General features: G+C 45.7%; 1 protein-coding gene across 25 annotated transcripts in view; it reads left to right on the top strand.

The window, feature by feature from the left end:
- RALGPS1 (Ral GEF with PH domain and SH3 binding motif 1) overlaps positions 1–19,305 on the top strand; it is a 270,250-nt gene that overhangs the window by 112,069 nt on the left and 138,876 nt on the right. For all 25 annotated transcript variants that reach the window (XM_073224311.1, XM_073224325.1, XM_073224316.1 and 22 more), the window contains 2 exons: positions 1,907–1,999; positions 14,727–14,853. In XM_073224311.1, the coding sequence (XP_073080412.1) occupies positions 1,907–1,999; positions 14,727–14,853 (220 nt within the window). The remainder of the gene's footprint in view (positions 1–1,906; positions 2,000–14,726; positions 14,854–19,305) is intronic.

Below are 19,305 nucleotides of genomic sequence, written 5' to 3'. Positions count from 1 at the left end.
AGCCAGGCACCAGTGGGCTGGAACTTCATTTCAGCATTTTGTGAAGTACTGAAAGGCTCACATTAATCACCCCATTTCCAGAGGCAAAAAGGTGTCCGCGCCAGGGCCCCACAGTGAGTCCACTGGGGCACATCTCTCTGCCTTCCGGGGAGCTGCTCCACTGACCCTCAGGGGACGGTGGAGTGCACCCATTGATGAGTGGGTCCGGGGCAATGGGCACTTTTATGTCCTGTAACTCTGAAGTACTTAGAACCATGCTAGGCTGAATGATGTTGCTGTCAGTGAGGTCATGCTGGGCCATGAAAGGAAGTGGGATGACGTTCAAGCCCACCTGGTGCTTTCACTTTGGAAATGAGTTTACCGTCCCCACCCCAGGAATTCAATACGATGCCTCCTAAACCTCTGCCTTCTTCCCGTGGTGGACCATCATGCTGGCACTGTGCCCTGGTGTGTTCTTGTGCAAGCCCACTCCTGTCTCTGGGCCTTGGTTTCTCTCCTATAAAATGAAAGGGGTGAACTAATCCCTCAAAGGACCTTCAGCTATGAAAGGAAGTCAATTACGAGCATAGCAACTTAGATCCAGAGGAGGGAATCGGTTCTCTCAGAGAATCTATTATTGCCCACAGGAAACAATTAGAGAATGTTACAAGATGTATGAAGTGGAGTATTAACCTGTTTGGTAAGGGAGAATCTCTGAGTAGGAACAGAGCCATAGGCCCAGGCATAAGGCCCAGACTGGGCCTGCTGTGTGCTGCCCTAGGGATATGATGGCAGGCACAGCTTCATTTTCACTCCCAGGAAATACAGTGCAGGGCGAGGCGAGGCATGGAAAAGCCAGCACAGCCCAGCGTGCTAAGGAGTTACTGTGTGAACACACAGGCGGGGGCCCCATCTTCGTGGACCGGCGAACATGGTCCGGAAAGACATACCAGAGGGCGTCTGAACTCGAAAGTGCTCAGGAAGGTGATGAGGGTGGGGGAACAAGTACTCCCAACAACGAATGAGCAGCCTGCACCTCACCGAGCCCCCACCCCGGTGCCCAGCACTGGTCGAGGCAGTTTATGTGCACTGACCTATGCCACACAGGTGCCTGGGTTACCTGCCTCGGTTGAGAAATGAGGACACCAAGTCTCAGCAGGCGAGATGACTTGCCGGAGGACAGACAAGCAATGTGAGCTGGGGTTGGAACCAGGTCTCTTGGTTCCAGAGCCTGCTCACTAACCCATACTTCATGACTCCCACGAATGAGAAATGGACCCTAGTCCTGTTAGCAGGCTTCCTTTAGCAGAAAGCCAAGAACAGCCATTCTGTCTTTGTGCACTTACTCTCGACTGTGTCTCCCTTCTGTTGTCCTCCATGGAAAGGGCCTTGTCTGAGACTGAACTGAATCCAAATGTTCTCACTAATTTGGGGTCTGGTTCCAAGGAGCATGGTCAGGTGATTGAGAGCCAGAGTTCTATCTTCCCAGCTGGGAGGATCATGCAGATTGATAACATCTCTCCTCAGCCTCTCTCATTCCGGGTGTTAAAGGTAATCGCAGAAGACCCACGTTGATACTGTTTGCACAGCTGAGGTTTCAGTTTACAGAAGCCTGCTGGGACAGTTCCGATTTGTCTAAAAAAAGAACATAAAGGATATTATCAAACCTTATCCTGAGCCATGTTTCTGTCGAGCAACCAGGCAAGTCAGCTTAAGAAATTTTGCACATGTTTTAGATGCAGATTCACCTTCTGACAGTTCGAGAGGAAAAGAGCATATGGTTTCTATGAACTTTCTAGAATTGTATTTTCAACATATTTTTAAGTGTAATTGAATTTCATAAATATGACATTTGGTAACACTTGAGCATGTTTTTTGTTCTGTTGTTTATAGCAGCAAAATAATCTATTCCATATCTTTTTTTCAGAAACTCCTAGAACTCAACAACCTTCATTCTCTCATGTCTGTGGTGTCAGCATTACAAAGTGCACCCATCTTCAGGCTGACAAAAACCTGGGCTGTAAGTTAATCTCCCTAAATCTGTTCCTTTGATTTTGGTTGTCATTTCATTGGTGAAGTGGTTCATTCCTTAAGCCCCAGAAAGCTTTCCCTGTCTGCCCTTTGCCAATGACAGGGGATTCCTGTGGGTTAATGAAATGCTCCCTGGGCATCTGTCTTGCCAGTGGGTTTCAGCTATGGATTCAGTGAGACCAAGGAATGACAATGGAACCTATTTGGGGTGAAGGGGTTTATTACCCGGCTGTCCCCCCGGCGATAGGTCGAGCACTAGAATTATGTCTGCCTCCAACAGTCTGCAGGTCTGTAATCCTCCTTGTCTCTGCCTCCACCCAGAGCCCTGGGCAGAGCTCTTTATATAGTGACTCAGTCAATAATAGCTTGTTGCCTACAGGTGTGGAAGCAGGAGCCTAGCAGCAGGCCAGTTATATCGTCAAGCAGTTTAGGGTCAGGTGAGGATCCTGGCCACAGGAACCCCAACTTTCTCCAAGCATCCTTGTTCCTTCAGTGGCCTCAGTCCCATGTGGGGACAAGGACATTGTGAGGACATTGATGTAACTGGAAGGCCTGCGAGTGCACCTTATTGGACCCCACAGCATCGTGTGAGATGGCTGGGCAGTGACACGGTGTGGCTGGTACACTTTTGCAGCCTCCAACCCTCCCTGGGGCAAGTCTCTGGGCTGATGGTTCACAGCTGCCCCGAGTTGCTGGCCATATAGCTGAGTTTCTCTGGAGAAACCTGTGACCCTCATGTACGGAAAATTTATTTATTTTTCCTGTAGGCCCTGGATAATTTCAGCTCAGAGGTGGAGTCTGATAGTTATATAATTGAGTCTGTAGGAAAGTTTTTCTGCTGTAAAAATACTTTAAAAATATCTCAGACCTCTTTATCCTCCCCAGCTTGGCACAGTGCCTGACATGGGGGAAGTAATTGCTATTTCCATTGCTCATTAGCATTCACCTCCTGGCCTGCCTGGTCCAGGGTCTCTCACAGCCACACAGCCCATGCCTTTCAAGACCTGTTTATGTCCCACGGAACTGAAGGAAACTATATGGAATTGTCAGCTGTGTTTCTGCAATTCATTTCCGAACTTCTTTCTGCCAGTCCATGGGGCTGGGCTCTGTTTCATACTTGGCTAGTTTAGGGACCTTTAAAATACTTAGGGATTCGGTTGTAGGTGCTCAGAAATGAGCCTTGTTTCTTTAAATTGCAATTTTCCACAGATCTAGCCTTAGCAAAGTAGAGCGAGAAGTGTTAGTGTGGAGTCAGAAAACTGGGTTTGTGTTCCGGAGCCATTCAGAGCGTGACTTCTGTGGGGCTTGTGTTCCCGGATCTACTCAGAGAGGTTGGCCCACACTTGCGGTTTTTCCATCAGTGCTTCATGGAGACCCAGAGGTTCCTTGGAGCTGCCTTGGGGGCCATCGGGCTGGAGGAGAGGAGATAGGGTGCCAGCAGACAGCTTGGGCACTGTTTCCAGCCGAGCAGCCCCTTCTGCATCAGTTTTATGTACTGGGCTTGTGGACGGGTGAATGTCAGTTGAGCAATGGCTTTGGAGCTCAGAAGCAAGTTTGGAAGCCACTGGTCTTTGCAGTTGCTGCCAGCCCTGTGATTCCCAGCCTGTCAGAGCCATGAGGCTTTTTCAAAAGTTGCTTGGAGATTCTGTTTTAAATGAATTTTCCATCCTTCAGATGCTGTTATTGTTTCTTGATCTGCTGGGAACTATGTGCAGACCTGGAGGAATGAATTACGGATCTCATGGTGCACAGACCTTACTGTCAGTGATACTGTGACTCCCAGTGGCCCCTGTAAACTATGTAGTTGGTAACAACAGTAGGGAGTCTTGCAAGCCACCTCTCACCCACCTGTCCTGCTAGTCCAGGGACCGTGGTTGGCACAGAGCTTTGGGGAAGTGGAGGGGACCAAACTCATCTTTCCCCTTCCTTCGAATCACTCCACACAGTGGGATTGACGACTCCACTGTATTCCCAGCACTCTCCGCAGTCATCATTATGCAGCGTGCAGCTCATCAGCTCCGCGGTTCTGTTTATAGGTCTTTCTCCCCCTCTGGCTACCTTCCTCCATGAGGAGGTAGGACTTTTCTCCATCTCTGGGGCCCAGCGGAGTACACACCTGGTGCTTGAATTGTACCTGTTTGTTGTGCTGATTCATATCCTTTTGCTGTAATTTCTGGTAATGAAATTAGCCATGGAAACATTGCCAGAAAGGAGCTGTTCCCCCTCTCCCACCTTGCCCCTTGCTCTGGCACTGGTGAGACCTCATGGGCCCACAGGGCAGGAGGGGCAGGAGGCACTGCCCTAGCAGCCCAAGAGGTCAGTGTTTTTATGGTCTCCGTTTTTCTGAGAAGGAAACAGGTTCCAAGAGGTGCAGTGATCTGTCCAAGGTCACAGAGCTGGTGGGTGTCAGGCGAATGTGAGGCGGCCTTGCCTTGCCGGACCCCACGGCCCATGTGTTTGGCCAGTGTCCGGGACGGCTCGTCAGTGCCGGAACTGATGTTGGGACCAGGCTGGGCACAGGGCAGGCAGGAATGGGCGCTCACAGGGGTTGGGAAGTCGGGCTGGAGCGCACAGGCCTTGGGCACGGGGTGTGCTGGCTCCCTGAGCGCTCTCCTTGCATGGCTTTGAGACCCTGGGTATCTGGGAAACTTGGACAGAAGGGAATTACGGGCACTGGGGGAGACTTGTCACTTGATTGTACTGTGGATGACCTCCAGCCAGGGCCAGCTGGACATTAGCTGTGGGTAGGGCAGCCTTTTGACCTGTCCGTGGCTAGCTACTGAGTGCCACAGCTGAGTGGGCTGGGGCAGGACAGAGCTTGGCACGGAGCTTAGGCCTGCACATAGGAGGCCTTTCTGATCTAGAGAAGCATAGACAGGGTCTGACTGGTCCCAGCACTGGGGTCACTTTGGAGTGTTGGCCACCCAAAAGCCATGAAACCTAAGCAAGAAGTTGTATTGGCCAATTCCGATTTCCTGAGTACATATTACTGTGCAGCTCGTATTCATCCTGCAAATCAAATATTTATTGAATGCTTCCTCCATGCCAGGCCCGGAGGTTATGTGACCCTCTCTTCACAGGCTTTTAAGTCATTCAGAGGAAACAGACATGTTACTGAGGGTGAATAAACACATGCCCCGTCTGGTTGGCACAAGAAGCAATCGATCAATGTTTGCTGAATGCATGAGGTACGGAACACAGGTTGTTGGATGGGAGTAACAGTGATGCAGAAGGGACAGGGGGTGACACGAGAAAAACTGGGTGTGTGCTGTGGCGGGGCTCTTCAGGGAGGGCCCCTCTGAGAAGACAGCTTTAAGTTGAGACCTGAGGGCACAGGGAGCCAACCATGCCAGGTGAGGGCACAGCCAGTGCAAAGGCCCACGGTGGGAAGGAGCTGGTGTCACCAAGAACCCCAAAGGCCAGCATGGCAGGAGCACAGTGGGCCAGGAGGTCCATACAAGGTACTGGAGGGTCCCGACGGCCCTCTGGTCCCAGGGAGGTGTGAGGCTCTGCCCTAAGTGTGGGGAAGGATTCTGGGTGGGAGATGGACATGGTCTGCTTTACGGTTGCTTTTTTCCACACAGTTTTTATTGTGAGGAAAACAAATTGTGTGTGGGGGTTCAGGGGTACCACAAGAGGAAACAGGGCCTAGTTAGGAGGTAAGGGTAGATTCCAGGAGTGAGGTGATGCAGGGTAGGATCAGACAGGTAGAAGTGGCCCTGGAGAGACGTAGACTGATGGGGGAGGCCTTCTGGAGATAGAGTTGACAGGATTTGTGATGGATGAGATGTTGGAGGTGAGGAAAAGAAAGGAATACGTGATGATTTCTAGGTTTGGGGCCTGAGTACTGGGGAAGATGGTGAAACCTGTTCTCTAATCAGAGTGGTCCCAGGAGGAGGCTGACTTGTTCGTGAGTGACTGGGTGGTGTGGAATTCCTGGAGCACGGTGAGTCACTCATTACAGTAATCACAGTCATGTGCTACCCACCTCTCTCTCTCTCTCTCTCTCTCTCTCTCTCTCTCTCTCTCTCTCTCTCTCTCTCTCTCTCTCTCTCTCTCTCTCACACACACACACACACACACACACACACACACACACATGCACGCACACATTCTCTTGCTCTCTGCACTTTCTGTCATGATCAGCCCTTTCCTATGAATTGATCCAGAGAGTCTGACTCATCTGCAGCAGCAAAGTGAAAACTGAAGTTCTTGGCAGGGAGAACATTACAGTCGATGGGTCAGGAGGACTTGGAAGGGGGACCTCCTGGAAGCCGGGCTCTCCCTCCCAGACACGTGGGGGGGACAGGGCCATCAGAATCTGCAGTTGGGAGAATGGCCACTGGGCAGATATCCTGAGAAGGCAGCTGTGTGGCACTTCCACAGTTCAGATTTTTAGGTTTTAGGGCCTTTCCTCCAGGAGTGCCTCTGCTCCCCCGTGCCTGACCCAGTGCCCCCCAGTGCTGTGGGCCCCCTCGGATGCTGTGGAGAAGGCGGTGATAGGCATGGGCTGCCTGTTTCAGGCATCCCTGAGCCTGGGCTCAGGTGGGAGGTGAGATGGAGGCGGGGGGAAGACGTGAGGAGATGGAAGGAGGGGGAGACAGCATTTGCCACCTCCAGTTTCTCATTGCCGAGGCATCCCTCCGTAGCCCTGCCCGCCCTGCTTCCCAGAAGTCTCCAGTCATGTACTCTGTGGGCATTTTCACCTCCTCTTTCTTGCCATTGCCACAACATTGGACACTGTTCAGCACCCCCTTCTTGAAAACTCTTTTCCCTTAGCTTAGGTCTCTTCCTGCCAGGAGGCCCTGGCCTCAGCTCCCCCACCCCAGGCCATTTCGCCTCCCTTGGGGTCTCACGGCTGGGAGAGCTTCAGCCACGACCTCTGTGCCCAGTGGTAGCCGCCTGCTCAGCACATGCCCAGCCTCTCTCTGGAGCCCTAGACCCACGTTCCCATGTCTGCTCCTCAGAGGCCTCGGCCCACATGTTCCTTTGGCAGCTCACGCTTGGCACGTCTGCAATCAAACTTTGGTTTCCAGGAAGTGACAGTGAGTGCCAGGAGGTGTTCAGAGCAGATTGCGGTTTGGAATAAGCTCCTCCCTTCCAATTGCCTGCTCCAAACAAACACAAATAAATGCTGGATAAAATACAACCAAATTAAAAACTGAGCAGCAAAGCTGAACTGGAAGCCAAGAAAAGGAAGTCATCATGTGCTAGAAATAAAGAATGCTCTCCGAGTCAGCACAATGAGCAGAGTTAAGAGAAACCACTGTGTAGGGTTCCCTGCATGGGAGCAAAGTCCAGGCTGCAGGCCACATGCCCGGCGGGGGAGTGGGGGGGCTGGAATGCAGCTACCCATAGAAATCAGAGAGCCATCAGATCACTGCCATCACAGCCAGTCGTCACCTCTGTCCAACTGGGGGAGTCGCAAGGGAGTGTGAGTGAAAAAAGTCAGCTGTGAAAGACCGTCACCCCAGCCTGTACCTCAGGTGGCTGCAGGGTCTGCATACACGTGTCCCGAATCGGTGTGGGGACCCAGGGCAGTGTCCCACAGACATTAAGGGTGTGGACCCTTGAATCAGACACCTGGCCAGCTTTGCACCTGCCTCCGTGCAAGGATTAAGGATTGAATGAGTGAATCTGGGAAATGATGTTTAGCACCATGTCTGGTGCAGAGTGAGTGCTCCGCAAGCACTGGTGCTGCCGCCACTCTCATCATCATCATCGGCGTTCTCCACCCTTCCTGGCTGTTCTCAGGTGCGCCAGGCCTTTTCATTCATGACCGGTGTCATCACTGCCTTCTCGCCGGTCCCCTGGCTCCTTACTATCCCTCGCCCTTCCTCAGAGCCCTACTGCAGTGGCCTCCCTGAGACACAGCTCCAGGGGTTTCACTTCCCGGCTTAGACAGTTCTCCACACTCCCCCACCCCTCCCTGCCTGGCTGGGGCCTCTGTGCCCGCCATTCCTCCAAAACCCAGTGCTCTTATATAGCCATTTTGATGCCGTTCTTTTTAACCTGTCCCTTGAACGTTCATTCACCACCTCTGGTTTTTTAATAATGAATATTCATCAGCCCATTTTTTTCCCCAGTCTTCAAATATTTTTTATTGGAAGGCCATGCACTGCCTTCATTTATTGTATTTCAAATCACTGTATATTTACTTTTGTGAAAACACTTTCTGCATTTTCTAGTACAAAAAACAGCCCCAAGTTGTTTCAGAAATGTAGAGAAATATCCAGCTTTGTCAGCCTATTTTTAACCGTCATTTAGATTTCCAACCTTGATCCCTTAGAGAAAGAGAAGAGGCTGAGCTTGGGTGAGAGAGTGGGTTGGTGTGTCGTGATGGGTGTTTTTGAGGGAAACTTGCATTTGGGAATGTGGTGCTTGATGAAAACTGTGGGCCATGAGCATTTTGCAGGGTACGGAGGACATAGTGGGGGCACTGTGGCAACGACAGCAAATACCAAAAGGTTTCATACCTATTTCACACGTATTTCCTGACCCTAAAAAACAAACCATAAACCTTTCAGCTGTGGGCAGTGGAGCATCTGCTATCACCAGTGACACAGCAAGGCAGCGCCCCAGGTCATGTGCAGAAGAGACGCAAGAGTTGGCTGAAGGAACTTTCTGTTCAAACACGGCCATGGTCAGCTCGTTCTTCCCCCATCGATTAGTATTTGCTGTTCACGCTTAGCTGCTGGTGATTGGCACCCTGTTTGCAAGTTGAGTTGAAGTATTGGAAAAATAGAATAAATAGTCGAAATGTTCATCACATACCCACAGAATCCAAATGACCAAGTCAAAAACATACTTTGCCAAATGGTGAGTTTCCATCTCTCTCCTGTCTTTCCAGTTTTGTCCAAAGCAACACTTGCCTACATTTCTGCCAAACTGCTACTCCCTTTAGCATCCCTGTGTTCCTGCCTCCTGGCCACTGTTCAGACATTCTGTGGCTTCTGGGGTCTCTTCAGCTCCATCTCTCCTACCTGACATCTTTTGAGACTCCTTTCCAGGACTCTCTCTTCCTGACGGTCCTGCTTCCCACGGTGAAGCGGTTCTCTCCTTAGGGCCCTCTCATAGTGTTTCTGACCCTTTCCCGCCTCGCCAGCCCTCAACCGGGTTGGACAAATGGGGATGCACATTTGGGGTGTGACTCCTCACCCACCCAGACCAACTCTGGACCCAGGATGCACTCTTGGCAACTTCCATTTGGGGATAAATCTCAACTTTCTGGCTCTACTTTTGGGGCTAAGTGAGAATGTCTCCTGGGGTTGCCATGAGTGGATTTTTTTTAGCAAAATTACCAGAAGCACATGGTAAAATTTGTCCTACAAGATCATACATGGCATAGGTATGTATGCATGTGAATTCATGTGTGTGCGTGTATATATATATAAATATATAAACTCGTGTATGTGTAGGTGTAAACTGGTAAAGGACAGTTTTTTAAAAGATAAAATCATAGTTCATGCAAGTATGAAATGAATACTTGTCAAGAGATCTTATTTAACCCCATTAATCAGTGAGAGAACAAGAGATCACGACGGCGTCAAACGAGAACCCAGAATACTACACTTTCATAGTCAGGTAAGGAACACTGAAATCGTTTTCTAAATGGATACAAAATTATTCCCAGGGTGGTAATCAGTGACATTCCATGAGACATAATTTGCCTTTCTATAGACTGCAAGTTAACTTCTATCTGTACATATTTTAAAATGGCGTTAGTCAAAGACAAATATGGACAGCTGGCCAGGACACCCACTAAATTTCAAAGTCATAATTTCCCCTTACATTATAAATGACAGGCTCCATTGCATCTGATATTTTACATTAGATACGTGACTTTGTAGTTTATTTTTAAGAAACTGATCATTTGTACCAAAAGAGGTAAAAATTACTTTTTCTTAAGGGCCCTAGTTTTATTCTTTACTCATTACATACTCAGTCCGTTGAACCCATCAGTCCATAGATTATTCACAGCATGAAAAATTCTTTCCATTCTAACAGTATACACTGGCATCAAAATAGAATTTTGAGCCAGTTTCAATATATTTGGAGCAACAGGCTCTTTGTTGAAAAACATTTCCAGGTATCAAGAAATGTTATTCTCTCAAGTCAAGGGAACTAGACACAAATGTCCTCATACAGAGAATTGGAGAAATTCTTGGGTCCCGCCAGGCTGCGGCTTGTATCTTATCCCCTTCGCCAGGTGCTGGGTTCTCACGGGTGTGGATGTAGCCTGGCTGTTGTCCTGTGTCTTCTGGTCTCTCTTTTAGGGAGAGTTGTATTTGTCGTATTTTCAAAAATATATGTGGTTTTGGGGGGAGATTTCCGCTGCTCTACTCACGCCACTATCTTGGTTCTCCTCTAGCTTAGTTTTGTTTTTTAACATCAGTTTCTACTTTTATCTATTAATGGATTTCTTCTACTTTTTCCCTCTTATATTCCTAAAATCATGCATTTTCCTCTCAGTACAGTTTTGGCTTCATCACATAGTTTAACATATAGTTTCTTATTATTTGTGGTTTATAAATAGTCCATAATCTTGGCTTTTATTTCTTCTTTTACCCAGGAATTATCCAAATTTTCCAAGCAATTGGATTTTGAAGTTATCATTATTAGTTTTCGCCTCCTTTCATTCAAGAAATATTTAGGCAGTATTTTCTGTGCCTGGAACCATACCAGATACAGAGAACAATAGAATGAATGATACAACCAGCATGGCCACTGCCCTCATGGGATTCATCATTTGCTGAGTGGGGCACAGATGTAATCACATGATTAATCACAATCATAATAAAAATGAAAGAATCCCAGGGTGCCTTAACACTTTTCAACTTTCCTATAAGGGAAGTTGCCTGTTGCATTTACTGAACTTTTCCCTAATCTATTTCCATACCTCTTTTCCTGAACATGAATGCTTTTAGTATCCATTTGACTCAGGTAGCAAATAATTTATTTTCTTGTATGTATTTCTGATGGTTCCTTCCTGAGGTTTCTCATAAACTCTAAAATCTAAAGGTCCTTCATATGAGGCTGTCGGTTTATGGCTCTACTTGTAATAGTTTAAAACGTGTAAGTAATGCTGTTATTTTTTGAATAAACAAACCCTCTGTTTAAAAAATTAAAACTTAAAAGATATTTTTCAGCATAACACATTCCCATTAATTTAAAAAATCCTGAGTACTGAAAGGCTTAGTGAACCGACGAGCACGCATTGCGCTCTCTCTCGTACCCCGTTCATTCCCCAAAGGCAACTCTTACGGTTATTTAGTGGTTTCTTCTGGTAGTTTCTGCATTTCCACCAATGTCCTTTTGCTGCAATTTCTTGATCTGTTCATTTGAGACAGTATTTGGTGACTTCCTTGTATGAAGATGTTGGGTTTAGTTTCCTTGAATCACCTTCCCTTATTCTTTAAAAACACTCATGTTCCTATAGTTAAATCACTTTTGTTAAATGAGTATTTGGTGTTTTAATTATTAGGAATGTGTATTAGGTTCTCTGTATAGTCAAGTCATAATCTATAAGTAACATGTTTTTCTGGAATACATTTTTTTTACCCTGAAATTCCCTTTTTAAAAAAAATTCTTATTCTAGCTGCCATCTATCTACCAGATAGTATATATTTTATATATATATATATAATATATAATATATAATATTTTACCATATTTTAAAATATTATACATAAAAATCTTAAAATTATTTATCTTAATTTTGTTTTTTATTATATTTAATAAATATATCTATTTCCTCTAACATACCATCCTGTTAGGTTTTTCACTGGGCCTGTCCTTCTCTGGAGACGTCTCTTCCCAGACTGATCTGACGTGGCCAGTTGTCCTTAGGGCTGCTGTTCATCTGTCATCCCAGAACCTCCTTTACTACTCCAGTATCGGATCCACTGTTTCCTGTATCCCATGTCTTCCTGCACTTGGTTTATTCTTTCATTTTGCTAGAGGAGGTTCTCAAGTATTTTTCAAATACATGCATGGAAAATAGATGGTCTGAGTTTCCTAATGCCTTCTAGCATCCTGTGCGTTACTCCTGAGAAGTTTGATGCCACCCTGAGTCTCATTTGTGGGCACAGAATGGAGCAGATGAGTGAAGTCAACCACATCCAGCCCTTCTGAATATGTGTGTGTGTGTGTGTGTGTGTGTGTGTGAGGTTGTGGGTGGGTGTGTATGGGAAGGAGGTTGGCAGGGAGCATGAGTAAAGAGGCAAGGGCGGTATTTCCTGGAGGAGCTGGTCTTAAATTTAGGATGCATGCAGGTGTGGACCCCTTGGCTGTCCCACTCTGTTCAAGAACTCCAAATGTTGGTTTGAGGTCAGTCTGCAAGGTGATTTTCAGGGATATCCCCCAAGGCTTTAACCTCGTATTGCTCTGGTCACAGTGACAGGCCGATAGAGGTACCTGAGAGGCTAGGCAGAGAGGCTGAACATAGCAGGGACCGTGGTCCATCTCCTAGCCAAGTCCAGAGAACCAGTGATATAAGTGTTGGATACCAGCAATGGCTCAACGTCAGTGTGAGTGAGAACAAGGATTTTTTGACTGTTGGATGAACATGGATGATTGCCAAAGAATTTAGTGGGGTTCCAGGTTGCATTAATAAAGAGATGACCTCCAGGGACCCACTCAACTTTATAATGAGGCAGTTCATAACTAGAGTATCTGGTTCTTATCTGGGTATACATTGTTAATTTAGTGAATTTCTCATCCTTAAATGTTCATTTCAAATGCCCCCTTTTTACATAGCTTTCCTTGATGCGTCCCTTGCCCGTAGTTTATTATTTTCTTTGTTCTTGGTCTTTACTTACTTACCATGTTGCCGTAGTATACATCTCTCTCTGTTGAATTGAGTTCTCCAAGGGTACTCAGACAAGTCACTTACTCCCGGTGACTGTGAACCTGAAATAGGGACAGTGGTGTTGCCTCCACTGTTGTCACTGGGCTTGGTAAAGATCAGGTGTGTTGCATCTTAATTTTATTTTTTATTATATTTAATAAATATATCTGTTTGCTTCACAAACAGCAAATGGGAGATGGCATTATTTTCTGTCCATTTGTCAATGTAATGAATAATAGGCTCAAATTAGCAAGCCAGTTAAGCAGCTGTAGCATCTGGGTATCATCCCCACCCCGATGTGCCCTGATGTGCCCTGAAGTTCTCAGTGGGATAAAAGCTTGCTATTTGTTCTCTGGCGTCTTCAGCACGGCGGCCTTCTTTGGAGCTTGTTCTTGGACCTCTCCTCCCTAAAGTGAGCTGTCCCTGCTCAGCTGGGCTGTCACACAGCTGCAGCCTGTTTTACTCTAGAGGCTGAGATTGAAGAATTGGGCAGGAACTTCTCAAGACAACTTGGTCTCTCGGCACCAGACGTGGCCTGACTCAGTCTGGGATTTGCAGACTTGGGTTCTGGGAACTACACTGTATTTGCACTAATGGAACCAAAAGGGGTTCCTTCAGTACAAAAAGCCTGCTTCCCCTGCCGCTGGACAGTCACTGAGCCACTGCATGCTGGGGCAGTTGGACACTGGCCTGCCACAGTCTGACGGACATGCAGGTCTGCTGGTCCAGGTCCTTGCACAGACTATCAGGATCTCAACACCACACCTGACCAAGGGTGCTTGAGACCGAGGGTCCCTCTCCATTTATACTCCTGGGCACAGCCATTGACCTCAAATCCTGAGGCACTGGGTCCCAGAAACTAAACTTGGGTGGGGTGGGGTGGGGTGCTCCCAGCATACTGTGCCAAAGCCAGCCCTCTCTGAGTGACCCTCCCTCAAATCCTCTTTTCAAGCCTGGCTTCTCAGCCTAGACTCCTTTCCTCGAAGCCATTTTATTCAAGGAGACTTACTGCTCTTTCCCAGCACTGGTTCTTGGCCTGAGACATGCAGGATGCCCCTACTTGAGTCCTTAGCATCAAGTCTGGGACACCAGGAGTTCAGGTTTCTCGTCCTTCCTTTTAAGAAGGCTGCTTATGCATTGAGTCATCCCTTCCTGGTGACCAAGCTTTACATACCAGAGATCTCAGTCATAAGGGTCTTTGGGAATCTCTGGGCTGTGGGTACCAGCTCATCCTGTATTGGCTTAACTAAGTCACCCCTTAGATGACTGCACATAGAAAAGAAGTTTGGCTTCCTTTGATTAAAATATCATACCCAGCATAAGTAGGGCACAGCTGTAGACGATAGGGAATCTGGAGGAGACAGCCTAGATTGGAGAGATGGCCTGGCTATGTGCATGGTATACATGGGTGAATCGTGTGAAATATCCCGGGGCCTCCAGCAATGGCGAGATGTTGAGGAGAGAGCAGGAAGCTGTGGACGGAGGGAAGGAGACCTGCTGCAGTCATGAAATAACTCCGGGTGACCTTGAGCAGCCTCCTTTGCTCTCTGAGCTCCTTGCTGCGGCAAGGTCTGTGCACCCGTGTGGGTGGGTGCTGTGCGGGGGATTCTGTCATCAGAACAGTGGACTATGTAGCCCTGGACGGCATCTTCCAAGTGTGAGACTCTGAAAAATGATGAAATCAAGGCCGTGAAACTTTCCATCTCTGCATGAAACTGCCTCTTGGAATCTTCCGTTGTGCCCAGGACATGGCTCTCCACAGACACCCCACTTTGGACGTGTCCCTTTAGTGTTCATCCAGTTACCCCTCTTCAGCTTCTTCTGGTTTACTTCTCTCCTCTCTCATACTCTGTATTTTCTTCTCCAGCTTTTGAATCGAAAAGACAAGACCACCTTTGAGAAACTGGACTACCTGATGTCCAAAGAAGATAATTACAAGCGGACGCGGGAATACATCCGAAGCCTGAAGATGGTTCCCAGTATCCCCTATCTAGGTAGGAGTCTGAATTGGCTTATTATTTTTTAAGAAACTTGCTCAGTGCCAAGTAAGATGTTTTTACAGTTTCTAGTTGGGAAATTTCCAGCAAGCAGCATGGGCCATGGATAAAGAGGTTAACTGGTGGGCTCCTTGGGTTGGAACAGGCTGTTGATGCTTCCCAAGGGCGGGAACTGGGATGAGGGCCTCGAAAACCAGGGACACTCTCCTTCTGTACGAGTGACCTGTGAGCCCCCAGGCCCCCGGCCTGCCTCCCGGAAGGGTCCCAGGATTCTTGCTGGTTCATTCACATCCTCCCACACTGGCGGAACTCAGGCCTCTGCTCTGGGTCTCTGGGCATTATTAATACATTTAATTATAAGAATTATATCAATAAGATTATTGAATTTTCTGATTAGAAAATAGCAAATGTCCATTGTAAGGAATTAGGAAGAAAGAAAATTAATATCATGTGTTATCCCACCTAGACATAATAACTATTTTGCCTTATATCCTTTTGTTCATTTACTTGCGTATGAAATTAATCTAATATTAAGTTGTTTCTACATTTTTACTACTAAAATTTTGCAGTGAATATTCTTGTTGCAAAAACTTCCACATACAGTTACTATTATTACCTAACAATAAAATCCTAGAAGTGTGATTGTGGGTCAAAACTTATGCAAAATTATATGCCTTTGTATATATATTTTCAAAATGATCTCTATCGAAGCTGTAACAACTTTTACCTTCATTGGAATGGGATGAAATTGCTTGTTTCCCTTCTCCATGTGTACAAATACAGTTGAGTATGACTTTAGGCTATGCAGGTCTCCTTATATGCAGAATTTTTTCAATAAATGCACTAGAAAGTTTTTTGGAGATTTGCAGCAATTTGAAAGAACATTTTCTTTTCTCTACCTCAATTTGTTATGAGAATACAGTACATAACATATATAACATACAAAATATGTGTTAATTGTTTATGTTATTGATAAGGCTTCCCAGTCAATAGTAGGTTATTAGTAGTTAAGTTTTTGGGGAACCAAAAGTTATACAGGCATTTTTGACTGCACGGGGGGTTCTGCACCCCTAACCCCTATGTTATTGGAGGCTCAACTCTACTGTGTATTTTCTCGTCCTTTGTAAATTTTTTCTTTCCCTTTTCTTTGTTTGCCAATTTCATAGGTGAAAAATACTTCTTGTAGTTTGGGTTTCACAGTTATGCTAATTTTATGAAAAAAATTCTTTTTATACTCTAAAATACTATCAATAACAAGGAAAAATAAGGTTTTATAGAAGTGACCCCTAATATTTTTAGAAATCTTGCACAATTTTTTGGAGGTATATTTTGATATTTTAAATGCTTTCCATGAGCATTGTTTATTTAGATTTCCTAATTTTTATAAAGCCAATTTAGAAAATTTAATTTTAGTAGGGAATTGCCCATTGCATCCAAGTTTTCAAAATTGTTAGTGTGGAGTTTTTTTCCTCATTAGTTATTTTTGACCCTAGAATTTTATATGATATTCTCTTATATCACTTAACTTCCTGTGTATGTATGGTTATATTGGCTTTGTGATCCTAACAGTTTGCATTTTTGTTTTCTCTTTTTTAAATTGGCTTTTCAGAGGTATGCCTGTTGGTCTTTCCAAAGAATTTGACTTCGTGTTTTTTCAGTCACACTGTCTTTCTAATTGACTTCATTTCCATCAGTTCAGGATGAGGTTCTTCTCTCCACATTTTAACACTTTGAAAATTGGGCTCCACCTTTCAATTGACAGTAACAAAGCATTGTGACATGGTTAAACCGGCAGCAGTTTTTCTCAGTGATACGTAAAATAGTGGTGTGATTACACTAGATGACATCCTAAGTTTGATGAAATACAGCATTTCCATTTTTGTATTTATAATTCATTTCTCCTGCTTTCCTTAAGTTGTTTTGTTATTTCTATTAACTATTTCAGTAGAATTATGAGCTCATTTGTATGTATATTATTATTTCCACTCTGATTTGGAAAACAGGTGTATATTTTCCTCTAACTGCTGCTTTTGTTGTACCCCACATACTTTGATGTCTGGTGTTCTCAGTGATAGTCTTGAAATGTTCTTTAATTATCTTTTCAGTGTTTCTTTAATCCAAGTATTATTTATGGCAGTGTTTTTTTCATTTTCAAGGGCTTGAGTTTTCTGTTTTTGTTTTTCAAATGGCCTTATTGAAATATAAGTCATGTGTCATCCATTTAAAGCGAACAATTCAATGGTTTTTAGTATATTCACAGAGTTGTGTGACTGTCAGCACAACTTTAGAACATTTTTATGCCAAAGAGAAACCTGTACCCATTAGGAGTCACTCTCTTTTCCTTGTAGCCACCTCCCTCCCACCTCCCCGCCCTCAGCTCTGGTCCAACTCTAATATACTTTCTGACTCCAGAGACTGGCTTTTTCCAGACATTTCATATCAATTGAATCATACGGAAGGCGGTCTTCTGTGGCTGGCTTCTTTCCCTTAGCATCGTGTTCTCAAGGTTCATTCATGTTGGAGCATGATCAGAACTTCATTCCTGCTTCTTGCCGAATAATATTCCATTGTATGGTTACACCACACTTGATTTATCCATTCATCATTTGGTGTACATTTGTGTTGTTTCAATTTTGGCTGTTCGGCATACCACCACTATAGTTTTTAAAAACTGTGGTTTTGGTTTTTAAAAACACAGTCTTTCTAATTTTCTTGCATTGGTATAGAATATGTGACATATATATATACTTTTTAGTTTTAAAACATGTTTAATATTTGTCTTGTGGCTTAATATAAGATCAGTTTTTTAAGCTGTTTCGTAGGTGCTGGAAAAGAAGGTATAATCTCTCAAATTACCCTTATAATTATAATATTCAAATTATTGATTTTTGACAACTTGGTCTGTCAAGCACAGAAATATATGTCAGAATCCCCTGGCATTTCTAGTAGCGTCTGCCTTACATTATTTAGTATATTGAAGTTTTGTCCGTTGTCAAGTGGCGTCTATACAAAATGATCTTGATTCTGTTTGTTGTTTTTATTTTTTTTTTGTCTGGTACTAATTCTGTGAAATCAGCTTTATTTTTCCTTTGCACTCATTTTATAAATCTTCGAATATATTTGGGGTTTTACTTTAACTTGCTTTGTTTTAGGTGTGATCCTTGAAGACAGCACTTAGTTGGACCCAGCATGCGAGACCTTGCCTTTTAGTAGAAGAGTGTAACTCTTTCACATTTGTTTAGTCTTATTTCATATTATTGAATCGCATATCATTCTCTGCTTTCTATTTTAATGCTTTCTTAGTCTTTCCTTGTTCTCTTCTTGCTGTAAACTGTAGTATCTTTATCTACCTGGACTGGACAGTCACTCTCTGAGATCTAGAGATGGAGAGCGTGTGATCTGCACAGCTCCCAAACCCATCCCCCTTGACCTGAAGCCCATCAGTTGACGGGGGAGACTCGTGGCTTTGGGTGAGGGCAGCCTAGCGCAGCCCACTGGCTCGGCCTGCAGAGGTGTTCCAGGGCTGTTCAGCATGGCCGCTTCTCTCGTGCGAGGATGATCTTGAGAGCTGCCACTTACTGTCTGCTTTCTCTGTGCCTGGCACTTTGCTAGGCATTTTGATCATTGTCTCGGTTGAGTGCTCCTAGTAGCCCACTGAATAGGCAAGGACTGAGAGGTTGCCTAGGGTCACATGGCTAGAGAGTGGCAGAGCCAGGACTCGCCCAGATGGTCTGGCGCCCTCTCCTGGTTCCCCACCTCCACTGTCCGAGTCATTATTTTCCTAATGATCCCTTGCGAGTGCCCCCTGTGTGTCCTTTGCTGTTTATGACTTGTGGGTGGCCTCCATCAAGCACTGTATGAAGTGGGATGAATTGTCTTGCCTCATTCTTGCAATAGTCTCTGATCTTGGACCACAAAGCTGTTTTGGGCTTCAAGGGCATTGGTCAGTGGGTCTCAACCCAGGGCAAACTGGACTAATACCATCTCTCCTTTCTGAGCTGTGCCCCTTGTCATCAGGCCAAGTGTATGTATGCCAGATGCCTCCTCTTTGGATGAGTCACCTCCTCAGGCCACTGGCCAGAGGCCCCTGTGTGTCACCATGATGGCTCTTGGCAGGCCTCAGGACAAGTCCATACTTGCAGTGGACACAAAGCTGGTGCCAGCCCTGAATTTCTGGAGACACAGCCCATCTCTAGATTTGCTTGATCACCTCCTCTCAGCTGCTGCCGCTTCCTGGAATTATGTACCAGAGAGGCTCTGGGCAGGCCTCTGTTCTGCACGGCCCTCCTGCTTCCGCCTTTGGTAAGCCTGACTTAGCTGCTAGCACCTGGCCCTTCAGCCTCACGGTGATTCCCTCTCCCCTTGAGCTGGTTGGACTGCATTTCTCCTACTTGCATCAGAACCCCTCCTGACATACATACAAGCCAGAGGGAAGGAACTGGAAGTGCT

Source organism: Manis javanica, chromosome 2, assembly GCF_040802235.1.
Source record: "Manis javanica isolate MJ-LG chromosome 2, MJ_LKY, whole genome shotgun sequence".
Classification (NCBI taxonomy): Eukaryota; Metazoa; Chordata; class Mammalia; order Pholidota; family Manidae; genus Manis; species Manis javanica.
This window is presented reverse-complemented; position numbering and strand designations above follow the sequence as displayed.